General features: G+C 37.9%; 1 protein-coding gene across 1 annotated transcript in view; it reads right to left on the bottom strand.

Moving 5' to 3' along the window:
- Window positions 1-6,946: 6,946 nt before the first annotated feature.
- LOC122005422 (chaperone protein dnaJ 20, chloroplastic-like) overlaps window positions 6,947-19,405 on the bottom strand; it is an 80,583-nt gene continuing 68,124 nt past the window's right edge. The window contains exon 2 of the mRNA XM_042560455.1: window positions 6,947-7,705. Coding sequence (XP_042416389.1) covers window positions 7,108-7,653 — 546 coding nt within the window. The 5' untranslated portion in view covers window positions 7,654-7,705 and the 3' untranslated portion in view covers window positions 6,947-7,107. The remainder of the gene's footprint in view (window positions 7,706-19,405) is intronic.

Below are 19,405 nucleotides of genomic sequence, written 5' to 3'. Positions count from 1 at the left end.
GTCTCTTGATATTTAACGTCGGAGCTCGACGGCCTTTAAGGCTACTTTTAACACAGCCGGTCGGCGAAGATATTTGCCATATTTATAATTTTGCTTCCTGCATTACAAGGACATAGGCGACCAAAATGTATATCAATTTACATTTAGCGCACCTTTCCTCCAGCTCGGATAACGTACTCCCGGCCGAACGGCTCGGGGTCTTCGGCATCGAGCGCTTGGCGCGGATACTATACCTCCGACCGAACGGCTCGGGGCCTTCATTGTCGAGCCTTTGGCTCGGATATTATACCTCCGGCCGAACGGCTCGGGCCTTCGTTGTCGAGCCTTTGGCTCGGATACTATACCTCCGGCCGAACGGCTCGGGGCCTTCTTCGTCGAGCCTTTGGCTCCGATGATATACGCCCGGCCGAACGGCACGGGCCTTCTTTCGGAAAGTTACGATGAATTCTATGCCCGAAAGAAACTATATCCGAAAAACTAACCTGCCGATCAGCATAAGATCTAACTCAATTTCTCAACTCCCGAATACCCGTGGAGTGAGGTGGATACAATGTACTCGTCGAAATTTATCAAGGCCAGGAGGATGGCGAAACTTCCCGGTCGGTCCTCCATGGCCGCTCGGCCCCCCCCCCCAGAGGTGGAGGCGGCCTGATGCGTTATCCTTTTACTTGAGCCTTCTGCTCCTGTTGCTCCACAAGCCTAGCTACTCTTGCCTTTATCAGAGCGTCGAGTTTATCCACGGAGAGCATCACCACGTGTGGTCGTCCAGCTTCATCCATTGCTTCCGATCGGATGCAGGAGCGTTCCCACAGACGGCGCCAAATTGATCCTGTCCGAATGCTGAATCAACAGATGCTGGGCACGGGGCGCTTTTCGACTATTGACGTGGATCTTCGACTGGTAGCACGCAGCTCCGGCGAACCTGCACAGAAGTCGGGCCGGGAAGGGGTTCCCGGCGGCGACCCTCCGACACTCATGTCAGGCGAAGCTCAAGAGAGAAAAAGTGGCTCCAAAACTCGTAGAATGCGTACCTCCGGCGAAGGATGAGAGGCTTTATATAGGGATGTGGAGAAGCGGGTGCACACATACCGAGGTGTACACGTGTCCTCAGCCCATACCCCAGTAAAGGCCTGTCAATGAGCTTACCTGACCCCATACTGCTACAGTCAAAGCACGTCTTCGATGGGACAGCGGAACCCCCTGTCATAAGGTTTGGAGTACGGCCTAGTCCTAGAGCATGACAGCTGTCAGAAGATGTTCCTTGTCCTTCTCTCCCTGCTCCATATCTGTCGTCCGGCCGGACAGTTCCCTCAACATCCGGCCGGACATATGCGATGGTTTACTTGGGGAGATTCTCCATCACGTGCTTTGTGGAGACTATTAGCAGTACTTTACCTTATGGCTTTGGCCGATCGTGCAGTCCGCTCGGCCCTGCGACCTTCTCCACTAAGCGCCGGAACCCTGATTTTGACAGGGCGCCTTTAACCATCAGCCGAACACCAGGCGGTCGGCCGGTCGGTCGGACCCATCCATCTCCGGACGTTCGATTCCACCGGACGGTCGGCTGGTCGGCCGGTCAGTCGGACTCGGCCCTCCCCGGATGGACAACTGCCACTTTGACTTCCACGTGGCGTTGACTCCACAGGACGGGGTCCCCTATTCTTACTACCGGATCAGCTGATATGCAACTATCACATTATGCTAGCAACTAATTGATTTTCTTATAAACATCAGATTATTAATATATTAACAATTATACATCAAATACATATCACCCAATTTCATCTCTATCCATAATGATCATGGCTTTAACACAACAAATCAACGCTTTAAGTTTAAAACCAAACTGTTAATCATGAGATTAAATCTCTATAGTTTGAACATATTTAATTTTAAATTGAGCTTGACTTTAGCCAACATACTTAGCCAACAACTTTACCATATTAATGGAAGGTGTATGTTTTAATATTATGTAAGGGATTTGGTCTCATCTACATCATGTAAATATTCTATATACATGACATTATACGCATGATATAAATGATGACATAACATATCGCACACATGACATAGATAATAACATGACACGTCACACATATGACAAAATATAATCATGTCATAATTAATGTATCTACATGACATACAATATGACATGAACATGGCATACAATATGACATGAACATGACATAAATTTAAATATGTTATAATTCTATTAGAAATAAAAATATATTATAAATCTAATTTTAATAACTCAAGATTTATTTAATCAAATTAGGAAACCAATTTATAAATTTAATTAGCATATCTCATATAGAATCTTTCTATCAATCAAGAATCTTTAATTATTTTGGAAACAAATTTCTAAATTAATTTTTAATAATTTAAGAAATAAATAATTAATATTTCTTAATTTATTGTAAAATAATTCAAATCTAGATTTTTATGATTTTCTAAATCTTTTCAAATTTAGTACTTCCTAATAATTTATGAAACTTTCCAAAAATAGAATATTTTAATAAATATAATTTTGTCCAAAAATAGAATATTTTAATAAATCTAAAATTTTTAGAAAAGATAATTTTTATAATTTAATTTAGGATATCTCATATCCGTATTTTTAAAAAAATTTAGAATTTTTCTAAATTTAAGAATTTTTTTAAAAATAAATATTTTTTAAAATTCTAAAAAAGTCTAGAAATGATAATTTCTAAATAAAAAGAATATTTCTAAATTTAATTTTCTAAAATTATTTTAGAAACTTTTTAAAAGTGGAATTTCCTAACAATTTAGGAAAATTCCAAAAATAAAAAATTCTTAATAATTATAGAAAAATCTTAAAAATTAATTACAACACTATTATGAACTGTAAAATAATTTTATGATTGTGTCAAAACACGATCGAGCTTTGATACCACCGTTAAGATATGCCCATTACGGTGTGCACTAAAAATATATTTTGTAAATATGTACAGTTGAAGACTAATGATAAATAAATTAATTTATTATATTACACACCACATGCATGCAAGATGTAATCACGTAAAAAAGATCATAAAATAAAATAAAATCGAATAACAATTATTCTAAGTATACCTTATGGATGACCTATAACGAGAAGGAGATCTTCCTTTTGCTTCTTCTTTCTCTTCTTAACCATTCTCCTTCGCTCGTGGCTAGTATCTTCCGAAGGCGAAGCTTGTTCTTTTAGAGTTGTCTTGAAGAGTTCGGCGTGGATACAAATAGAGGCGAGGTTCGATAATATCGCAAAAGGTTGATGCTCTTCTCGTTACAGGTCATCCGTAAGGTATACCTAGAATAATTATTATTCGATTTCATTTTGTTTTATGATCTTGTCTGCACGATTGAATCTTACATGCGTGCGGTGTATGTGATGTAATAAATTAGTTTATTTATCGTTAAGTCTTTTTCTATGCATGTTTACGAAATATTTTTTTAACACATACTACAACGAGTATATATATCCCAACACTTAGACCCTTGCAGTATTCAATGACCCAATTAAAGGTATTTACTTCTTATTAATCCGTCCAGATCAAACGACCGGTTATAGATTCTTTATTAATCATCAATTAATGCATTTGTTACATTTGAGCAAAAAAATATTTAGGTGGCAAAACTTTGGTTTATTCGCTTAGACAAATTTTATCTTGATCGGTCAAACATTCGACACAAACATGCATATTCGTACACAAGTCAACTTGATTCAGTATAATCTAGATCCTATATTTGTACTCGTATATATCTATCCATGAGGGAAAGTCTTTCTCCATATATTTATTCATATCATTAATATATGTATAATAATATAAATCAACCATAGTACGTTAAAACTTCTATTATATCACTAAATTCATACATAAAATAGTCTCCCTCCTTATGCTCCATTCACATTTCTAACACTAATTACATAATGGTGCTGACAAGTTAGCCACTATTAGACACAGAAGGTTGCACATTCGTTGTTTCTTAGTTGGTGCCCTTCCTTTCATCATATTTCCAGAACAAAACACTTGGCTCGACCTTTCCTTTTCAAAAGTATAACAAAAGTATCATTTTGATAAGAAGAATGAAGCCAAAAACAATCTTTTGTTTCTCCATCGGACCAGAAGAACCAACTTGTTTTGTTGCTTGATAATTCTTATCTTCAGATTTGATGTCCTTGGAGCTCTTTAAATAATTATTTTTATCTTATACAATTTTCAATAAAAAAAAAAAACCAACTGTTCATATATTTATTCTTAAATACTTGTTAAAATGATAAATTCATCTAGTATTGGGAGGTCTAGTTCCATAAAAACTTTTCATATATTATCCTAATAAATCGAAAAGTATTCTCTGTGAGTGGTCTAGAAATTCAGTATTATTTAATTACATGTTCCATTTAAAAAAAAATCCTATAAATTTATTATAATTAAAAATTAAAATACAAATATTTATATAACAACCTAAATATTTTATTATTATATCATAACCAAAGCTTAAATACATGTTAAAATTATGGCAAAAAGGAAAATACGTTCGCCCCCAGTGCCCCCATCAATTCGTCCCAGGACCAACACGGAGGAAGTAAATCACGGACGGCTACTAGCCTTTGGAATAGTGACTAGCACATAAGGGAGGTATTTACCTTGACTTTTGTCGAGATTCGAACTCCAGATATCATTATGACAACACTTCATACGCTAACTACTAGATCCATCCGAAGGGACTAAATACATTTTAAAATGAGCATTATACCAGTTGGTTACCTATCAATGTTAGTAATAATTTATTTATTTTTCATTTTCAAAATTATATACATCACACGTTGTTTGCTTGGACTTCGTCAAAAACGGTCCTTTCTCCATAATGTCCGGTCCTTGTCTCCGGTCAGAGCTTGACTGGATGCAGCAACATTAATTCTTTTCCCCCTAGTCCATGACTCAAGCCAAAGCTTAGTTGTCAGAAATTTTTCCTGTAATTTTGCCTGTATATCAGTTAACTTCGTATGTATGTTTACTCTACCTGATCATTTTGTGTTGCAACCATATGATCTAATTACATAATGGTGCTGACAAGTTAGCCACTACTATACATAAAAGGTTCCACATTCATTGTTTCTTAGTTGATGCCCTTCCTTTCATCATACTTCCAGACCACAACACTTGGCTCTGCCTTTCCTTTTCAATAGTAGAACAAAAGCATCATTATTATAAGAATGAAGCCAAAAAAAACTTTTGTTTCTCCATCGGACAAGAAGAACAAACTAGTTTTGTTGCTTGATAATTCTTAACTTCAGATTTGATGTCCCTGGAGCTCTTTAAATAATTACTTTTACCTTATACAATTTTCACTCAAAATAAAACTAGCTGTTCATATATTTATTCTTAAATACATGTTAAAATGGTAGGGCATTATGACAGTTGGTTGCCTGTCATGATTAATCATATAATTTACATCATTTTCAATTAATTAATTCAAAGCGCCCACTACTGATTACCGTTTGTTCTTCTCTTGCATTTTGTCAACAATTGCGTGCTTTCTTGTGGAACTTCACGGCGACCAGTCTGGCTTAAGTCATCGCTGGGCTGTAAAACAGCGAAATTATTATTATTTTATTCCTTTATTTATTGTTTGCATGTCCCCTCCACTGCTTGATTTGACCTCTCACCGAACGATGTGAGTGTATTTTTTTTTAAAAATATTTTTCATCTTCTCCACTCCATAATTTATCTTTGATGGACGTAATTATTATTTATTTATTTTTTCCTACAGTGGCTGCATGAAATTACTTTTCACAGACAAAGTGTTTCTTCTGTCATCTCAGAAGATTAAATTAGTGTGAACGAAGTTACTTGTGAAAAACCAAACAGTTACTTGTTTGACGAATACATCTTTGCTTTTTCTCTTGTAGAAAGGTCTACGCCAAGGCAGGCATTGAACGATCATCTGCTGAACATCACTTGACTTGGTCAGTTTGAAGTTTACTTCTACTTTTATTCAGTCAGATTATTTAATTATCCAGGAGAGAGATCCATTTTATGGGGAGGAGCAGATGCAGATCTAACTACCTTAATTATGTTAGTGAAAAGGAAATAAAATGGAGGAGTTTTAACATTTTAATGCTCCTATATTTTAAGAGATAAAAATCATACCTTAATTCTTTTTTTGAGGTAGGAGATCAAAACTGAGAATATAACTCTTTTTTATTGATTTTCAAACACATAAAATTAATTTAAATTGCTGGATTAGCACGTCCCTACCTGCTCTTCCCGAGATATACATAAACGCGTGCATTGAACGTATAATTAAGAAGCAACTACACACCACTTGCCTAAGTCAATTTGGTGTTGTCTTCTTCTTGTAAAATATAGTAATCATTTTTACAAGGAGAAAGCCAAGAAGATCTTGTTTATTAACTGAGTAGTTCTGAACTTAGATTGGATGCCCACTGAGCTCCTGAATAAATCTCATTAAATATTCTCTTCTCTTTTTTTTTTTCTTAATGATTTGTAATTGAAGATTAACAAGAGCCATAGTGGATATATATAAAGATAGATCTGAATGTCAGAAAGAAAGAAAACAAGGATTTTGAGGGTTAAATGGAAGCTGACTCATTATTGTTTCCAAGAATTTGTCGAAATTTGACTAAAGGAACAAAGGAGAAACATATAGCAACCAAATTAGTTGCTCATCTATGAACTTCTTGATAAGATAATTTAAATGCTTTTGTCCTCTACAATTCTAAGTTTGTTGGCATAGACTTTTTTTTTTCTCATGATTTCAGAATTTTTGATGATAAGATAAAAAATATTAGACTATCACAAAGGAAAATTGTATTATGGATTTTTTAAGCCTTAGGTATGCATTTTCTTTGAGTTTCACCCTTAATTTTAGATGTTCGAAGCTAGTATTTTCCTTTTTTTAACGTTCTTTAAAACATCTATTTTTATGAGTGGCTAAATTATTTATTGATGATACACACGATCACATAGTTTAACACACTTGTAGGTACGTAGATCTTGATCGTTCATTTACAAAACACGATAATGATCTAAACCACACTTGGACGATCATAGCCGTCCGATTTATCCCAAAATCCAAGCATCAAACGCACTGCTCGGCGGAGCGGGCGCGGCGGGCGCGGCGCAAGCGGCCGCCCCAGGTCTCATCGCCGGTGTCCGCCACGGCGGACCTCCTCCCGAGTCCGTCGAGCTGCATGTCCCAGTTCCCGAACGCAGTGACGCCGGCCTCCTGCTTGCGAGGGCGGCCCTCGCGGAAGGCCGTGGCGGCGCCGACAGCGGAGGCCCAGCGGTCCCCGGAGAGGGAGAGGTCGTAGTTGCGACGGCGGACGGGGTCGGAGAGCACCTCGTAGGCCTCGCGCGCCTCCATGAAGCGCTCCGCGTAGCGGCGCTCGTCCCCCGCTGAGCGGCACGAGTCCGGGTGCCACAGCAGGGCCAGCCGCCGGTACGCGCTCCGGATCTCGTTGGCCCCGGCGGTGTTGGCCACGGAGAGCAGGTCGTACATAGTGGTGGTCGGCGCCGGAGCGCTGACCACCGCGGCGGAAGCGGAGATGGAGAAGGTGCGCCTGAGCCGAGGAGTCCTGGGGCTGGGGGCGACGGCGGGGGAGACGGGAGAAGCGAGCGAAAACATGATTGATTTGCTCGCTGCTCGGCAAGGAAACAATCGAGATGAGCAGATTGGACTGAATCGCTTGGATGAAGATCCCTGCATTATATAGACTTTTATTCATTCAGTTTCTTGGGGATTTAGCCAAGCGATCGAGGCGGCTACGGACTCTGATGGTGACTTGAAAGTTGAAATTTGGTTAGAAAAAAGACAAAATAATAATAAGATAATAGAGGAAAGGAACACTGGGCCCCATCATCATAAGACTATTCAGGGCTTCTAGAACGATCAAGTATTCATTAATTAAAAAAAAATAAAAAAAATCAAGTAATTAAAATAATTATTCAAGTTTAACCTTATTTTTTCGCTTTTTGAACTTTAAGCTTAATTTGAACTCGACTTCGGTTTAGTTGATTGTTTAATTTTTTATATTAGAATAAGAGATTTATTTATTTATAGTCCTATTTTAAAATATTATAATTAATTAAACTATAAAAGATGATGCAAATTATTAAATTATTACAAGTGGTTCGGCTTGATACACTCCCGCTTACCTTACCTACTTTTTTATAATTTTTCTCCACCGAACCTTGCAAAGTAAGTGTGAACATATTTTATAAATTATCATGTCGTAGCTAGCTTGCAATTAATCTTCATCTACCTCAAGACTCTTTTTCTTTTGCCTATTTGATTAATTCACATTTTAAAAGCTTTTTTACTTGTGAAAATGTGAATTGAAGACCCTAGCAAGAAGTTGTACTAAACTTGTCGACTTGAATGCCAATTATTCTCCTCCTCAGGTAACACAAAAGAACAGACCCACGAGTTCAAAGCGTTCTGCAGGTAGTCAACTTAAGGAGCATTCATTTTCCTCATTAAATAAGGAAAATAGACGATAATAATAATTTTCATAAACTTCTATTTGACAAGTAAGGTAAATGGGGTTATGAGTATTATGGTGTCATAATAGGATATTCAAATTGTTACTCAGATATTCGTGGTCTGATTCCTCAGCTATGACGTATTTGTAGGAATTTTTTCTTTAAATGAGGGACGTAAACAAACGATGTTGGACTTCTGGGTTGTCCCCTGTATGCTCTTTTCGATTTATTCTGACGGTCGGTAGGAAATTTCCATAAGACTGGACCTGTCATTCCAAAAATAATCAATTAGGTTAACTAAGATTTTATTTTTTTATTTGAGGAGTGAGTAAGCAACGTTTCTATTTAATTTTACTAGGTTTTGTGAAGTAGCTAGGAGAAGAAGGATGAGCGAAGGAAGTTTTACATCGAAAGGCAAAATGGTTAGGGAACATGTTCCTTTCGTAAGACCACAAATTATGTAAAAATTACCTCTATGATTGTAGGAATAAACATTCCCTTATTGAACAATATGTGGTTTAGGGGAACTTGAACTTCTTAATAAATTAAGTCAAGATCTCCTTTGTAATTGCAAGATTAAACCATATTTAATTTTGTTACGGGAATTTTTTTTCTTTTCAAATTGGATGATGATCCAGTTCATAACAGGTTGGAAATTAAGGTGTGCAAGTTAAGGAAAAGCCAGCCTTGAAAAATAAGCAAAGATAATTGTTTATGAATGAAACGGAGATTAATGGAAGCACGGGCAGAGGCAATGGCTCGCGAGGGGATGCTTCCGTACCCCTTGCTTTTGAAAAAAAAAAATAAAGTATAGTAATTAAAAAAATTAAATGACATAATTATAATTTTTCAAATTTATTAGACTTTTTCTAAAAATGTCATTAAAAATAACCTTTCTTTTCTCATTGCCCGATCCCTTTACAGTAGTTGAACTTTGATTTTCCAAGCCGACCACCCTTTCTTCATCAAACCAAAAACTCTAATTGCTAAGAGATTTTATCGTTTCTCCCTCTCCAATCTCCTCAAGTCATTGTCCTCATCTTTGTCGTCTCTTCACTTCGTCGACGCCTCACGCCACTACTGTTCGCTACTTCACCTGTTATATTGACGCCACTACCACTGTGCTCCGCCGCCAATCCCCCCTTGCCTCCGCCGATGAATGGAAGCTTACACGTGGTGAAGCTCTGTCTTGTTGACCGATCAAATCTCAAGCTGGGGCAGAAATCAAAGTAAACCCCTGACCTATGCGACTCTTAGAGCTAAACTTCCCTCCACTCCATATCAACTCCTCTGATTTCTTCAATTTAACTTTTCTAATTCTTTCATATCAGTCTATTCGACTCTTGGGGCTTAGCTCCCTCAATTCCTTCAGCTTAGCTTCTCTGACTCTTTTAGTTCAGTCCACCCGATTATTCGGCTTAACTCCGCCGAGTGACATCTATTCTGCATCCTACTCAGCTCCATCTTCCCATTCAACCCCATCGACTATACGCTCCCCCAGCTCACTCCTTTAGGTCTCACTGATCTGACTTAATGGGTTAGGCCCTTTGGGCCTAATTACTTCTGTATCATGTGGACTAGCATGACACCAGGGATAGCACGTGGAGTCATCTATACATACAACACATGGGTGATGTACCCATAGTATATGATGATGATACTGTGATGATACACTAATGTGACACTTTCTCTACTGTTGCATGATGTCCAATTAATGAAAAGTATTGTATCAACTGTATTATAAAAGGAGTTGGCATCTGCGGGTACAAGCACGCATACATGCGCACAAACATAGATACACCTTCAAAGGTATAAGAGGCATTGCAGAAACATCAAATGTCTAACTCTTCGCCTTTAAAGATACCCTCGACATAAGTGCCTCATGTTCCCCATCGGAGGCCACTACAATAGATAAGATCCCTCAAGATTTGATCCCGACTCCCGTTGGAATGTCCATAAGACACAAGCAATCTCTTGAGTCTTCGATGGGAGAAACGCCTCCTAGAGACTGTCTCTAAGGTAAAGAGCCTACCATGACTAAAGTGAAAGACTCCAGAGGTACTCTATTTTCCAAAAGCATCCTTGAAGATGAGATTCCATGTTATTTTCGACCACTGCAGCTCGAGGAATACATGGGAACGTCAGACTCCAAGGATCACCTATGCAAATTTGAAAATATGGCTTTGTTGCATTAGTATACAAATGACATTAAGTGTCGAGTCTTCCTTGCGACTCTGTCAGGCTTGGTATAAAGATGGTGCAACCAACTCCCTGCCTCCTCCATCCAGTCATTTGAAGATTTCAAGACCATTTTCTTATATCACTTTGCCAGCAGCAAGAGGTACAACAAGACCCTGCTCAACTTATTTTCTCTCAAATAGAATCTGAAGCAAACCTTGAAGGAATATATTAAGCGATTCAATCAAGTCACTCTGTATGTGCATTTGGTCACTTCAAAAGTGCTGGTGAGTGCTTTCTCGGAGGAGTTAATAGAATGAGAATTCTTTCGATATCTGGTGAAGAAGCCCCTGGCAGATTTTGACAACTTGTTGGGCCGAGTGGTCAAGTATGTCAATGTGGAAGAAGTATAGTTTACAAGGAAGAAAGAAGTTCATGCTTTGACCTTCACATCTACTTAGTCGAAGTGCAAAGCTCCCTCGCCCCCTTGTAGAATCGAGAGTCACGTCCAAGTCGCCAACAGTTGGTTGAAGAGGAGAAATAGTTTTGGAGACTATAGAGGCCACCCCGACCTCGATCTCTGAGTCATGCTGATGGCTTCCCAAGATGATAGGTTATTTCTATGCCTATCACAAATAGAGAGATCATTCTACCTAAGAATGCTACCAGTATGCTATAGAATTACAAGTGGATGAACGACATTCGCCACCTAGAAGATCATCCCTTGAGCCCTCTCGACCCTCCCCTTCTTGGGCCACCCGACATGATAACACTCACCAATAAACTGGTGAGCTTGCTTGCCATTTGGCAGACCATGAGATTCATCCCTCTAGAAGACAAATTGGGAAAAAGATAAAGGCAAAGCCCCTCGAAAAGGAGATATAAATATGATCTTCGAAGGCCCAATAGATGAAGATTCTAACTGAGCTAGAAAGGCTCATGATCTGAGATTGGAAAGTTACAGAGTTAGCACCAGTTGTGGGAGAAGATATGGTAGCTCGATCAATTTTGAGCCTCGAGATTTAGAAGGAATAGAAGCCTTACATGAGGATGCCTTGGTGATCAACGATCTCATAGCCAATTATAATGTAAAGAGGGCATTCATGGACAAAGGCAATTCAATCAATATTATCTTCAAGAAGACCTTCAATCAAATCAAAATTAATGGAGAAGAACTTCGACCCATGACTACCTCCTTATTCGGATTCACTTAACATGAAGTGTAGCCGCTTGGCTAGATCAACCTCTCCCTATCCTTGGGGGACGATGGCAAAGGACTCAACGTGCTCCCTTTATCATAGTAGACACCGTCTCTGTCTATAATATTATCTTAGGAAGGTCAGCATTGAGCACATTCCAGGCAGTGATCTCCACCTTCCACCAGAAGGTGAAGTTACCCGTGGAATATAGAGTTGGCAAGGTGAAAGGGGACCAATCGACAGCTAGGAGATGTTATGTGTGTAAGTACCTTGGGTTAGATTTGATGTCAATCAATTGAGTTAAGTTATATCCTGTGTGTTTTGATACCTTGTGTCAAAGTGTGCAAAAACTTAGGAATACAAAAAGTTGAGCGAAAAACGCAGTGAACAAGAAGGATGTCATGGGGAGTGAGTCGACTAGCTCGGTACATCTGAGAGACGAGGAGTTACGAAAGAGTATACCGTTAGAGAGAGAAGGACACACATGGCGTATCTGAGAGACAAGAAGCTGGAAGATGCTTGCTCAAGAAGAAGGTCAGAATTAGATTCAGGTGAGCTTAACTCCAGATGACCGGAGAATCACCCAAGCACGCGAAGAAGTGGATGGTCAACATGGAAGTTAACTATCCAAGGCGCCTCCACTGTCTGGTGGTGCCCTGATATTTTGAAGACTCGAGGCTGTTAGAGTGTATACTAAAAGTCTAGCTTTTTGTATAAACATTTAAGAATCACATTGGTCAAATGCCTATATTTATATGCTAAGTGTAATTGTTCAATTAATTTATATTGTAGATAACATGGTGTGTGGTGTCACACACAGAAGATCATGTTATCAATTCCTTATAAATTATAAACAGTAACTTACGACTAAGATGGAAAGGAACAAACCATTGGAATAGTCGCAGTGTAATTAGGTATTAGTTTATCTTGACTGATAAATTACACTAGTACACTCTGAGTGTATTGAGCAGGACCATTTAAGGTAAGTTCCTTTTATACTGACTAAATAAAAGAACAAGATCTTTATTATTATGGAAGTGTGTGCTCTTAATCCTGATATAATAACAAGCACATATATCTAATATTTATTTCTTTAACTTATCAATGGGTGCGATTAGTTCGATAAATCAATAGGCCCGATAAGTTGGGAAATGATATTACTTATAGTGTGTGTTGTTGATTATAGAAGGAAACTGTGTCCTAGTAATCTAAGTTGATAATGTCCCCAAGAGGAGCTCATAAGAATTGTCATATTAAACCCTGCAGGTGGACTTAGTCCGACATGACGATAAGGTTGAGTGGTACTACTCTTGGACTAAGACATTAATTAAAATGAGTTGTCAGTAACTCAATTAATTAGTGGACATCCGACATCTTAAACACAGGGAGACTAACACACTCATAATAAGAAGGAGCCCAAAATGTAATTTGGGATTGGTGCGGTAGTTCAATAATAATTCTTTAGTGATATGAATTATTATTAATGAAGTTAAGTTGGGTGCTTGGGGCGAACACGGGAAACTTAATTTCATCGGGAGATCAAAACTAATTCCTCCTCTTGGTCCCTATCGTAGCCTTTTGTATATAGAGAATTATACCCACCGCATACCCACCTTGAGGTGGCCGGCCAAGCAAGCTTGGAGTCCAAGCTTGGGCCGGCCAAGGAAAAGGTTGAGCCAAGTTGGAAGTGGTCGGCCCTAGCTTGGAGCCCAAGCTTGGCCGGCCATATAAAAAATAAAAGGGGTTTTATTTAAAATCTTTCCATATGTGGAAGCCATGATTTTAAAAGAGAGTTTAAAATTTAAATCTTTCTTTTTATAGCTTTCTACAAAAGATTAAGAAAAGATTTGATATCTTTCCTTATTTGTAGATTGAAAGGAAGATTTTAATTTTTGATAAAACTTTCCTTTTGTGAAATCATGTTCATGATTTTAAAAGAGAGTTTTAAAATTAAATCTTTCCTATTATAGTTTCTACAAAAGATTAAGAAAAGATTTGATATCTTTCCTTACTTGTAGATTGAGAGAAAGATTTTAATTTTAAAGATAATTTTCCTCTTTGGAAATCATCCACATGTTTTAATAAGAGAGATTTTAATTTATAAAAGATTCCTTTTATAACCAACCATGAAGGGAAAAATTATTGGAGAAATTTTTATTAAAAATTTCAGAAACAAATTAGGAAGTTTTAATTCTTGTATTAAAACTTTCCTTATTTGGAGCTAGGAGGTGGCCGACCATATTGTTTAAGAAAAGGAAGTTGGTTTTAAATCAATTAAGTTTTCCTTTTCATGGCAAAGAAAATAGGGAAGGTTTTATTTAAATTTTCCTTATTTGTCAAGACCAAGGATTATAAAAGAGGGGGTAGGGGTGCCTTCATGAGATACAACTCTATTCTATTTATCTCTCTTTTCTTCCTTGGTGTGGTCGGCCATCCTCTTCTCTTCTTCTCTTTCTTTTGGTGGCCGAACCTCATCACTCTCAAGGAGACTCTTGTGGTGACCGGATCCTACTTGGAGAAGAATAAGAGGAAGGAGTTTCTTGCATCCCTTGGAGCTTGGTGGTGGTGGCCGAACCTCTACATCCTTGGAGGAGTTTTGGTGGCCGAAACTTGGTGAAGAAGAAAGAAGGGCTTGGGTGGTTCTCATCTCGGTAGTTTGTTGCCCACACAACGTCCGAGATAAGAAGAGGAATAGGTAGAAGATCAAGAGGTCGTTGTATACAAAGAAAGGTATAACTAGTAATTATTTTCCGCATCATACTAGTTCTTCTTTGTATGAATTCTAAACACAAGAGACTAGAGATTCTAGATTGTCGGATTAGATATTCGAAGTTGTGTTTATTTTGTTTTGTTTTTTCGAATTTGTGATTCGATTGTTCTTTTTGGTTAAACCTAGAGTTATATAAGGAAACTAAATATTAGATTTCTTTAAAAGGCTTTGTCTAGGCGGTGGTGGATGATCTCATACCCAAGAAGGACTAGTGTCTCGCCATGCAGTCCTGGAAGCCAATTTTGAAAATTAATATTTAATTGAATTTATAACATAGGTGGATTTGGATCAATAATGTTAAGCATCGTTTGCGATCTAAGTCTAAATCATTAAGAACAGATAAGTTAAATTTGGAATCAATAATGTTAAGTTCCGTTTGCGATTCCTAATTTAATTTCTAAAGAACACAATAGGTTGTTAGGAAAGGTTCAGGACTTGTATAAAATTTTTATATAGGGGAACCGGTACGATCTTCCTAGGACCAACCAACAGAGGCCCCTCAAGTCTTGGATGCCTAGTAGAACTGTTGACATTGAAAGGACCTAAGGCGCCTCTAGTTACTTGAGGCACTCTGTTGGGATGAAGTCATTGCCGAGTAGATAAGCAGCAGAGTTCACATCAGCCGAATTGAGGCACCTCCGATGAACCAAGTGTTGGCGCTACTCAGAATTTCGTTCTGTTTCCCCTGTACAAAAATTTGTACAAGCATAAAATTTTTCCTAGCAACCCATGTGCTTTTCAGAAGTTAAACTTGGATTGTAAACGAAACTTAACATTATTAATCCAAGTTCAACCCATGTGTTCGTCAAAAGTTAAATCATATTACAGAAGTTGATTAAATATCTATTTCAAGGATTGACTTCCAGGTCGTTGGCGAGGCACTCGGCCTTCTTGGGTATGGGATCATCCACCACTTCCTAGATAAAGTCTTTCAAAGAAATTGAATATTTAAACTCCTTACAGTAAACCCTAGGTTTAATTACAGAGACCTCAATCGAAGCATAAGATCGCTAGCCTCTTGTGTTGGTATTTCAGGATTCATACAAAGGAAAACTAAACTAGTACACAGCGGAAATAATTAACTAGTTATACCTTTCTTTGTATCTTAAAGACCTCTTGATTTTCTGTTGTATTCCTCTCCTCCTCTTGGACGTCGTGTGGGCGACGATCTTCTAAGACAACACCACCTGAACCACTTCTTTGCCTCCAAGACTTCCGTCCACCAAGGGATGCTAGAATAGGGAGCCTCCTTCTCTTCTTTTTCTCCTCCAAGTAACCGGCCACAAGAAGATGGAGCTTCTTGATGCCGCTGGCCCTTGATAAAGGAAACAAGGGGAGAATAGAAAGGGAAGAGGGCCGGCCAAAACAAGGATAAAAAGAAGAGACTTAGGTTGTGTTCTACCATAAGGCACCATCTACCTCTCTTTTATAATCATTGGTAAATGAAAAAAAAAAAAGAAAAATTTTAAAATTAAAATCTTTCTTTTAATTCCTATTATGTGTGGCAGGCCCTTATTTGGGCAACAATTAAGGAAAAAAATTTAAATTAAAATCTCTCTTTTAAACCATTGTGGATGACTACAAAAAAGGAAAAATTTTAAAATTAAAATATCTCTTTTAAATCCCTTTGTGGATGGCTATAAAATGAAAGTTTTAAAAATTAAAATCTATCTTTTAAATCCCTTGGAGGATGGCTATAAAAGGTAAGATTTTAAAATTAAAATATCTCTTTTAAATCCCTTGGATGATGGCTATATAAGGAAATATTTTAAAAAATTAAAACTCTCTTTTAATTCCTTGTGGTCGACCCCTTGCTTGGACACCAAGCAAGGATGTGGCCGGCCACCTCTTGGGCTCCAAGCAAAGCTTGACCGGCCCTTGCTTGGGCACCAAGCAAGGATGTGGCCGACCTATTACTTGGGTAAGAAGTGGACTTGGTTGGATACGAGGCTTTATACATAGAGGCTACAACAATGACCTAGAAGAGGAATTGGTTTTGGCCTCCTGATGAGCTTGAGCTTCTTGTGTTCGACCCGAACACCTAACTCAAGTTCATCAATAATAACTCATACCACTAAAGAGTTATTATTGAACTATCGCACCAATCCTATATTACATTATGGGCTCCTTCTTATCATGAGTGCGTTAATCTCCCTATGTTTAAGATATCGAATGTCCATTAATTAAATGAGTTACTGATAACTCACTTAATTAACATCTAGGTCCAAGAGTAGTACCACTCAACTTTATTGTCATATCGGAACTAAGTTCACCTGCAGGGTTTACATGACAATTCTTATGAGTTTCTCAACGGGATATCATCATCCTAATAAATAGGACACAATTTTCTTCTATAATCAACAACACACCATATAAATAATATTATTTCCCAACTTATCGGACCTATTGATTTAACGAATAAATCTCACCCTTTGATAAATTAAAGAAATAAATACTAAGTACATGTGCTTGTTATCATATCGGGATTAAGAGTACGCACATCCCTAATAATAGAGGTTCTGTTCTTTTATGCAGTCAGTATAAAAGGAACAACCTCAAATGATCCTGCTCTATACACACATAGTGTACTAGTGTAATTTTATAGTCAAGATAAACTAGTACCAAATTACACTACAACCATTCGAATGGTTTGTCCCAATCCATCTTGGTTGTGAGATTCTATTTATAATTTATAAGGAACTGATAACATGATCTTATGTGTGACACACACCATGTTATCTACAATATAAATTAAATGGACAACTGCATTTAACTAAATGCAGACATTTGACCATTATGATTCTCATTTCAAAATAAATGTTTATACAAAAAGCTAGGCTTTTAGTATACATTCTAACAATCTTCCACTTATACTAAAAGTCTATGCTGCCATACATCTAATCCCTATCCCCTCAACATGCCCATCAAAAGCTCTCGCCAGAAGGGCCTTAGTGAAATGATCTGTCAGGTTATCTTCTGATACAATCTTGGCGACAACTTCTTCTCACTTTACGATGTCTCGTATCAGGTGGTACTTGCGCTTAATGTGTTTACTTGCCTTATGAGCTCATGGTTCCTTCGAGTTTGCTACTGTATCACTATTATCACAATAAATTGTGATAATTTTGGACAAACCAGGAATCACATCTAAGTCCATCAAGAAGTTTCTGAGCCATATAGCTTCTTTGGCTGCCTCAGAGGCTGCCACATACTCAGCTTCCATGGTGGAGTCTGAAACACATTTCTGCTTAACACTCCTCCATGCTATGTCTCCACCTCCCAAAGTAAACACATACCCTGAGGTCGACTTACTATTGTCCCTATCTGATTGAAAGTCTGAATCCATGTAACTCACAGGGAGCAAATCATCCGCCTGGTAAACTAGCATATAATCTCTAGTCCTTTTCATGTACTTCAATATATGTTTTACGACAGTCCAATATCCTTATCCTGGATTACTTTGATATCTGCTAACCATGCCCACAGCAAAACAAATATCCGATCTCGTACATAGCATCACATACATTAGGCTTCCTACAGCCGAAGCACAAGGAACTGCCTTCATGTCCTCTATTTCCTTTGATGTTTTAGGAGACATCTCTTTAGATAAAAGTACTCTATGACAAAAAGGTAGAAAACCTTTCTTGGAGTTTTGCATGCTAAAATGAGCTAGAATAGTATTGATCTATGAAGCTTGGGATAAGCACAACATTCTTTTCTTGCGATCCCTTATTATTTTGATCCCAAGAATATGTCCACATTCTCCCAAATCCTTCATATCAAACTGCTTGGACAATCATACCCTTTCGTCTGACAACACTTGACATTGTTGCCAATGAGCAAAATGTCATCTACGTATAGTACAAGAAATACCACCACGTTTCCGTCACTCTTCTTGTATACACAAGACTCATCCGGACACTGAATAAATCTATTAGACTGGATTACTTTATTAAACCAGATGTTCCAAGATCTCAAAGCTTGCTTCAGTCCATAGATAGACCGATTGAGCTTACATACAAGATGCTCTTTACCCTTCGCAATGAATCCCTCTGGTTGCTTCATATGGATATTTTCTTCAAGACTTCCATTAAGGAAAGTTGTCTTGACATCCATTTGCCAAATCTCATAATCCATATGAGCGACAATAGATAAAAGAATCCGGATAGACTTAAGCATGGCTACCGACGAAAAGATTTCCTCATAATCGATTCCCTCTTTCTGAGTATACCCTTTTGCATCAAGTCTTGCTTTAAAGGTTTCCACCTTCCCGTCTGTCCCTCTTTTTCTTTTGTAGACCCATTTACATCCAATGGATTTTACACCATTTGGTGGTTCTACAAGCTCCCTGACCTAATTAGAGTACATAGATTCTATTTTAGAGTTCATTGCACTTTGCCATGATACTGCATCTTTATCTTGGAATGCTTCATCATATGTCCAGGGATCAGGTTCATGTTTACCAGGGATCAAGTCTGAAGATTCTTCCAAAAACATAAATCTATCAAGTTTCCTAACAACCCTCCCACTACGACTAGACACTACTTCTAATTATGCATCATTTATGACACGTGTTGCAGTTTCTTGTGGTATCTCATCTTGTACCGTTGATAATAAAGATGTGTCTTCTCTTATTTCCTCAAGAACAATTTTACTCATGAGTTTGTGGTTCATTACATAGTCCTCTTCTAAAAATCGAGCATTAGTGCTAACAATGACCTTTTGATCTTTAGGACTATAAAATAAAC

Source organism: Zingiber officinale, chromosome 7B (genome assembly GCF_018446385.1).
Source record: "Zingiber officinale cultivar Zhangliang chromosome 7B, Zo_v1.1, whole genome shotgun sequence".
NCBI classification, from domain to species: domain Eukaryota; kingdom Viridiplantae; phylum Streptophyta; class Magnoliopsida; order Zingiberales; family Zingiberaceae; genus Zingiber; species Zingiber officinale.
The sequence above is the reverse complement of the archived record's forward strand: the minus strand, read 5'-3'. Positions and strand labels throughout refer to the sequence as shown.